Below are 7,869 nucleotides of genomic sequence, written 5' to 3'. Positions count from 1 at the left end.
GGGAAACCCGCGCCCTCCTCCGCCCCCGCCGGCCCCGGGCGTGGCTCTGCCGCCAACCCCCCCCCTGCCAAAATGCCCCCCAGCCCCACGCCGCCCCTGCCAGGCACCCAGCACCCTGCTCCCCTGCCCCATAGCCCCACCACTTCACCGCCTCCGCTGCCCCCGCCGGGGCGGCCACCCTGCCTTGCCCCCAGGGGGAAGGAAGCTGCCCCTGTCCAGCTGCTCCTGGCTGAGTGGGGTTGGGGTGGCCCGCTCCCTGGTCGGGGTGGCTGGTTTGTGTGGGCTGGGAGGGGGGTGCCTGGCTCTGGCAGGGCGGAGGTGGGGGGTTGGAGCCAGGGACCCTGGGAAGACCCCTGGGCCAGGTGGCAGTGTTGAGCCCAGACTGGGGGGAGCTGAAATGAGCAGGGGGCACTGTGGGCCAGGGGTGTCACTAGGAGCGGGGGATAGGGGCCACCACCCCAGGCCTCAGCTCAGACAAGTGGGGGGAAAAGCAGTGTTGACAGTAGCTGCATCATTGCAATCGCAAACCGGAAATCGTTACTTCTGCTTTGCCCCAACCGCATCCCTACTGCGCACACAGTCCTGGGGCCCCTAACGCGGGAGCTGACTGAGATGTGACCCTGATATAGGTACTTCCCATAAAGACCCCGCCTGCCCCACCAGGGTCACCCCCATTGCAAGAGTAGAGGTGGGGTAAAGCACATGGTATTTGGGGAGGTCTCCTGGCCCGTAGGCTTCATGGCTCACCACACCCCACGGGCCCCTCGCCCATAGCTATATACTGGGCACTGAGGGCTCCAGTCCTGTCCCATCTTCTGGCAACTCCATGGTGAGGAGGACACCCAGCCCCCATCACAACTGTAGCCAGGGCTCAGAAAGCAGTTTCTGCGATGCTCCTTGTCCCCCCACCCACCCATGAACACTGGCGCTCTGAAGGCATCCACCACTTTCTGCCCTACACTCCTGCATGCCATAGATATGGGTCGTGCCAGCTGCCAGGTCCCCACCCCAGAGATGGTTGCATCTCTGAAAGGGTCCTATATAAATAGCTAGCACACTCCCCCTCAGAAGTGGCTGCATCTTAGTACCAAGGTCTTGGTATAAGCAAGTGCTGTGCTCCACCACCCCAGAGATGACTGCTTTTGCAGTGTTGCTGACCCTGCTTTGTGCCCCCGTCCCCCTCCAGCCATGTCGTTCAGGAAGGTTGTGCGCCAGAGCAAATTCCGCCATGTCTTCGGGCAGCCTGTCAAGAATGACCAGTGCTATGATGATATCCGTGTCTCCCGCGTCACCTGGGACAGCACCTTCTGCGCCGTCAACCCCAAGTTCATGGCCGTGATTGTGGAGGCCAGTGGAGGAGGAGCCTTCCTGGTGCTGCCACTGCACAAGGTGAAGGCCAGGCAGGGGCTGGCACCGCAGCTCAGGGCCCGGGAGAGCTGAGAATGGGCCTCTTGTGAACACTAATGGGTTCTGAGGTGGGGCAGGGGGTGGGAATTGTAGCAAGCAGTAACAGCAGCAAGTGGTCTGTGTGAGACTAGGAGGCTGAAGGACCTCTCATCCCTCGCAGGCACACACACATGGGGCATTAAAGGGGAAAGTGGTTAGGAAGGGCAATATTGTGGTTCAAAGCTGTAACAAGTTTCCTTGACTGAGTCCCATGTGCCCATTGCCAATATGCACCATGAAATCCACAAGATTCCCAGTGTGGGGGATCCTGAGCTGGGGTAGCAGGGGGTGGTGGGTCAGACATGGGGGACACTGGCAGAGCTGGGGGGAGCCCAGGGCTGGGCTGAGAGGGGTCTGCGAGTCAGGATGAAGGGGCACTGACAAGGCTGTGTGAGAGGGGATGGGCTGTGACTCTGCCTACCTCTCCACAGACGGGGCGCATCGATAAGTCCTACCCTACTGTCTGTGGGCACACAGGCCCAGTCCTGGATATCGACTGGTGCCCGCATAATGACAATGTAATTGCCAGCGGCTCTGAGGACTGCACGGTCATGGTGAGGCTTTAGAGCAATTGTGTGGTGGGGGGAGAGGGGACGGGTGGAAGGAGAGGGCCGATTCAGTTTGTGGGGAGGGGGTTGTAAGGTGGGACATGATCTCTCTGGCTGCTTCTGGCTGACATTCATGGGCCAGTCTGTCCTTTGCCTGAGGCTGTCACTGGGCGGAAGGCGGGGCAGAGCAGTTGGGGGTCTTTCGGGGCACAACTGGATTCCCCCTACCCCAACACCCCCACTCTGACCCCTGTGTCTTGGCAGGTTTGGCAGATCCCGGATAATGGGCTGACACTGCCCCTGACGGAGCCCGTCGTGGTCCTGGAGGGGCACTCAAAGCGTGTGGGCATCATCACCTGGCACCCAACTGCCCGCAATGTACTCCTCAGTGCAGGTACTGCCCCACTGCCGGCCTGTGGGAGTGGGAGGGCCCAGGGGAGAGCAGTGAGGTGAGATAGGTTGAGTGCTATGGGGTGAGGGGTAGAAGGGCTGGGGCAGCTGGCATGAGAGTCCACTAGGACTTTAGAAGCAGAGAGGGCAGCTGAGGAACTGGGGGGTTGGGTTGAAGTTTGGGAGGGGGGTTCTTGCATCAAGGGATGGCTGGGCTGGTAGATATTTGTGGGGCATGGTTCTGACAGGTGAAGGGGGACAAAGAGGGCTTCATAGGGACAAGGCCAGGGCCTCCTGAAGTCAGTGGATGGGGGTGGAGGGGCATGGGGCTGAAGCTGAGGTGACTCTAGAGAAGTGATTCTTAATCAGGGTACTGTGGCACCCTGGAGTACCTTAAGATCCTTTCAAGGGTGCTGTGGCATGCCATGCAGTGTTAACACTGTTAGGTTTACAAACATGATTCACAAGATAAACCCAGAGATTTCAAATAGACCACATCTATGGATTGCTTTCTGAGTTCATTTCAACAGAAAAACTGCTCTATTCTTTTTCTGTAGTAGAAAAAGGAGTGAGGTAAAACTAAGATCTGGCATTTTTCGAGGGGGGACCTCGAGTCTAAAAAGATCAAGAACCACTGCTCTAGAGACATCAGGGTAGTGACTGTGAGTTGAGGGGTCTGGCAGGCATGAACCAGACTCTAGCCCTGTGAGCAAGGCGGGAGATGGAGGGGGAGAATCTGGTCTGTGGGAGTGGGTGGGGCTAGTCCTAATGGTGGCGAGGCTGCGCCCTGTTGTGCAGTGGGTGACATAGCTGGTCCATAGGCTGTGACAATGTGGTAATCATCTGGAATGTGGGCACGGCTGAGGAGCTATACCGCCTGGATGACCTGCACCCCGACCTCATCTACAATGTCAGCTGGAACCGGGATGGCAGCCTCTTTTGCTCGGCATGCAAGGACAAGACCGTGCGCATCATTGACCCCCGGCGTGGGCTGGTTGTAGCGGTACGGAGTGGCACCTACTTTCCCCTCCCACTGTTCCAGCCAGCTCTGCCTCAGCTGGAGATGCTGGGGGGTAGGGCCAGAGGAGCCTGGGGGTGGGCAAGGGGCCTGTTGAGGGGCCCGACCCAGTCCTGGGGACTGTTTCTAGGTGCTAGCAGCTTCCATTGTCTGGGGTGGGAGGGTCAATTTGACTCTCCACCCCTGTATCAGGGGTTGAGCCTCAGGTTTAGACAAAGGGAAGGGGTGATACCAGACCCCTATCTCTTAAACACGCCTCTGGGTTAGGGTGGGAGCCAGCTCCAGGTCTGGCTGGGCTGAGGGGATAAGAAGGGGTGGTGTGTCTGCCCTGGCGCTTCATTGTCTGTCTGTCTGTCCTGCAGGAGAAGGAGCGGGCACATGAGGGAGCCCGGCCCATGCGTGCCATCTTCCTCGCTGATGGCAAGATCTTCACCACTGGCTTCAGCCGCATGAGTGAGCGCCAGATGGCACTCTGGGGCCCGGTAAGCTGCGGGGGCAGGACAACTCGGGGGAGGGACCCTGGGGTGAGGAGGAGTGTTCCTGTTTGCTCCCACCATGTCATGGGCTGGCACACCTCATTGTGGGGGTGGCTCAGAGAGCCAGGCATCCCTGCAGGCATTAGTGCCCTGCACCCTGGAAGGTGTCTGAGGAGGTAGCCGTGCTGTGTAAGTGAAATCTGTCCTCTTTCCTGCCTCCGTACTGTAAGGCATGGTGCTGGGACATTGCTCTTCTGGCTTAGAATGGGCATGTTCCCAGGTGGGCAAGTGGGACCTGGAGTGGACATGGCCTGGCTGGTCATGTCCCCTGGGGATGTGGCCTGAGTGAGCAGGGTCTTGGAGGTGTGCCCTTCCTCACTACCTGCTCTTCCCCCCTTCTCAGGATAACTTGGAGGAACCCATAACACAGCAAGAGCTGGACTCAAGCAATGGAGCCCTGCTGCCTTTCTATGACCCTGACACCAATGTTGTCTATGTCTGCGGCAAGGTAGAGGTGGCAGAGGGAAACTGTTGGGACCTAACTTGAGTGCAAAGATGGAGGCTGATTTGTCAGGGATAGGGAGGGGCAGGGTTGTTACCCCTTACCCCCCATTTTTAACACCTCACCCTGCCCTGGCACAGGGGGACTCCAGCATCCGGTACTTTGAGATCACAGAGGAGCCTCCCTATATCCACTTCCTGAACACGTTCACCAGCAAAGAGCCCCAGCGGGGCATGGGCTGGATGCCCAAGCGTGGCCTGGATGTCAATAAGTGTGAGATTGCCAGGTGGGGCCTGCCAAGGGGGTGCTGTGGGAACACCTTCTTTGGGGCAGGCTGTGGGTTCAGACAAGGGTGGGAAGAAGCGATCCTGATTGTGTTGGGGGAAGGCCCTGCAGGAGGGAGTGATGATGGGCAGAGGTGAGGGGTGGTTTGGAGGGTGTGATGGGGCTGTCCAGGGATCCCTGTGGGGGCACTTGTGACCCCATCACCCCTAATCCCTGCCTTCACATCTCACTGCCCCCGGGACTTTGCAGGTTCTACAAGCTTCATGAGCGCAAATGTGAGCCCATCATCATGACGGTGCCAAGGAAGGTGAGTGACAGGCAAGGGCCTCTCCCTGGTTTGAAGGTGGTGGTAGTGCCACATGCTCTGACTGTGGAGGTGGGAGCAGGAGGCTACCTACAGAGGCCATGTTTTTGGGCACTGTTTCTGATGTGGGGCCTATCCTGGGTCCCCAGCTGCTCTTGGAAGAAGCTTGTGTTCCTTTGTCAACCCCCTTCTGATCCAGATCCCTGGCATTTTTGTGGAGTACAGCAGTGGCTAGGGCCTGCCCTGCCTTGGGGTGACCATGGGATAGAGGTGTTGGTTCATAGGCTGAGGCTATGTGACTAATGCTGGCTGGCTGTTTCTGTCTGTACCCATGCTGCACAGTCGGACCTGTTCCAGGATGATCTGTACCCGGACACAGCTGGGCCAGAGGCAGCCATAGAGGCCGAGGACTGGGTGGCTGGGAACACGGCAGGGCCAGTGCTGATCTCGCTCCGTGAGGCCTACGTGCCCACCAAGCAGCGGGACCTCAAGGTCAACAAGAAGAACGTGCTGCATGAGAGCCGTCCTGCATCCCGCCCCGGCAGTGCTGCCCGCCTCAGTGCTCCACCTGCCCTTACCACATCCATGCCCACTGCCACTGGGGTACATACTGCCTACCACCCCAGGGAGCAGCAGGGATCTGAGAGCTAGGGGGTCATGGGGGCAGGAGTTAGGGGGCAGGGAGCTGGGCTGCGAGTGGTGGAGGCTGAGGGGTCATGGGTGGTGGAGGATGAATCTGGGGCCAGGTTGGGGCTAGGGAGCAGGGTGCTGGGTTGACGGGAGGGGGCAGAGTGCTGGGAGGAGGAGACTTAGAGGTGAAGGGGTCAAGATTTGCAGGCTTGTGGAGCCTAGTGAGCCAGGCGAGGGGTTGGGTTAGGGTGAAAAGGTGGCAGGGAATGGACCAGGGTCTGGGCATGGGGTTGGGCCCTGGGCATGGGCTGACAAGGGTGCATCTGTCTGTGTGTGTCAGCAGGGCAGCGGGCGCCTGGAGGAGGTGCTGCAGGAGCTGAAGAATCTACGGGTAGTGGTGGCAGAGCAGGGCGAGCGCATTGCCAAGCTGGAGCAGCAACTGAGCAGCATGGAGAACGGAGATGTCTAGGTCCCAGGGCTGTCCCCTGCCCTTTGTAATGGGTCACACAAACCGGGGTCCTCATGGATTCACCTCTGAGCTGCCAGTAACCCCCTCCCTCATCCCTACCCTGCAGGAGGGGACCCCGGGCTCTGCTCCCGGCCACCTTCCTCCACCCCCAATCCCATTGGGGCTGGGGGAGCCTCTTCCTTCCTTTTTTTGTATGGCTGACCAAAATCCTCCACCCCTTAAAGAAGTGGGTCATGCAGACCCCACCCCTGCTTCCTACCCCCAAATCCCCACTGCCTTACTCAGTGCCACCCCCTCCTGGCAGCTCCTCTCTGAGCGGGTGGGGCTGGCTCTGTCCGTAGGTACTTAGCTCTCACATGCGTCCTTAGCCGGTGTGGTGACCTCCTGGCCTTGTCTGTCTCTGAGCTGGGGTTGCGGGTTAGTCCCGTCTCTGCCCATGTGCCCTCTACCCTGAGCCATTACCCTGGGAAGGAGCCTCTGCTCTCTTAACCCCTCTCCTACCTGCAGTGCACACCTCTGCCCCAGGACTGGGCAGGGCAGAAATTCACTGGTCGACCTGGCAGCCCCTTCCTGTGTAAAGGAGCAGCCCTAGCCCCCATGGGGGGCAGGCCTGTGGGTCCTGCTCACTCAGCCCCCTCCCCATGTGTTGCATTGAACCCCCTTCTGGTAACATCCAACATCCTCTTGAGGAGGGTGGGGGCACAGCACTGGGCATGATGGCAGCCTTGTGTGGCTGCCGGGACCAGGTAGTGGAGTTGTGAGGAGGGGGCAAAGTGATTAGACCAGGGTCCAGGACCAGGGAGCTACCAGTCCCTGGCCCAGATTCTATGTTTTGTCTGTCTGTCTGTCCAGTTGTTTGTCCATGCAAGGGGCCAGGCTTGTCAGGGACCATTCCCCCTCTTCCCTAATGGTGGAGCAAGCTCCCACAGGAGGAGAGAAAATACACAGCCTGTTCAGGGTCGAGATCTATATTTTCACTCCAAATAAAAGGTCTTTATTATAAACACCTCTGGTCAAGAGTTTTTCTTCTAGGCAGTGGACACGGGGGACCTGGGGTGAGAGTTCTGCATGCCTTGCTGTTGCTCCTGATAACAGCACCCGTTGTCCTGTCCGGGGCAGCCTGCTTGGCACTGGACAGTCGGGCCTGTGTGACTCCTGGCATGGCAAACCCTGAAAGTGGTAGGACAGGGAAATGGCAAGGGCCAGACTGCCCAGCTGGTGCTTGGAACAGGCTAGGAACAGCCCTCCCCAACAGCACCACCAGAGCTGGGGCTGCCACCCCCATGGGCTAGTTAATGGAGAGGGGCATAGTAGGAGCCATCTGGTAGATTCCTCTGCAGTGCTGGCAGACCAGAGGCCCTGCTATGTGGGCCCTTCCTGTGGACAAGAGACTCCTAGCATCCCCTTCCACTTAGCTTGCAGGTGGAGACTAAATTTGTCTCCTTCCTCCCCTCACCCCTCTTCTGTCCCACCTGTCCCAGTGGTTCTTTTCTTCCACACGCCATGAGGCAAGAGCTGGTGTCTCTGTCACCAACATGGTACCCTTTGGGGCCAGGGTAATCAAGCACCTCAGGACTTGGCAAAGGTGCCCTGACTTCCTGCCCATGGGGCACTGAAACAGAATGGGCGGGGAGCATTTTCCAGCAATGGGGGTGCAGCTGCATTTTGCACCTTCCTGTCAGGCTCAGGCAGGGGCTGCTGCGTGGGAAGCAGGAAGTCAGTGGTCGCAGCCAGCGAGGTGACACGGCAGCACAGCACGGCAGGAAATGGTGCTGCAGAGCGAGGAAGTGCTTGCCGGGGG

General features: G+C 59.1%; 1 protein-coding gene across 2 annotated transcripts; it reads left to right on the top strand.

Moving 5' to 3' along the window:
• The first annotated feature begins 401 nt into the window (after nt 1-401).
• CORO1B (coronin 1B) lies at nt 402-7,074 on the top strand. Of its 2 annotated transcripts, none has more exons than XM_006034180.2 (11): nt 402-629; nt 1,187-1,389; nt 1,878-2,000; nt 2,259-2,388; nt 3,206-3,387; nt 3,765-3,884; nt 4,282-4,386; nt 4,521-4,666; nt 4,915-4,972; nt 5,312-5,572; nt 5,940-7,074. In XM_006034180.2, the coding sequence occupies exons 2-11, from the start codon at nt 1,189-1,191 to the stop codon at nt 6,066-6,068; spliced, it is 1,455 nt and encodes a 484-aa protein (XP_006034242.1). In that variant the 5' UTR covers nt 402-629; nt 1,187-1,188; the 3' UTR covers nt 6,069-7,074. The 2 variants fall into 2 exon arrangements, with proteins under 2 accessions (XP_006034242.1, XP_006034243.1); XM_006034181.2 differs by having other exon boundaries at nt 407-629; nt 5,943-7,074.
• The last annotated feature ends 795 nt before the right edge of the window (nt 7,075-7,869 follow it).

This window comes from Alligator sinensis, unplaced genomic scaffold, assembly GCF_000455745.1.
Source record: "Alligator sinensis unplaced genomic scaffold, ASM45574v1 scaffold1002_1, whole genome shotgun sequence".
Classification (NCBI taxonomy): Eukaryota; Metazoa; Chordata; order Crocodylia; family Alligatoridae; genus Alligator; species Alligator sinensis.
This window is presented reverse-complemented; position numbering and strand designations above follow the sequence as displayed.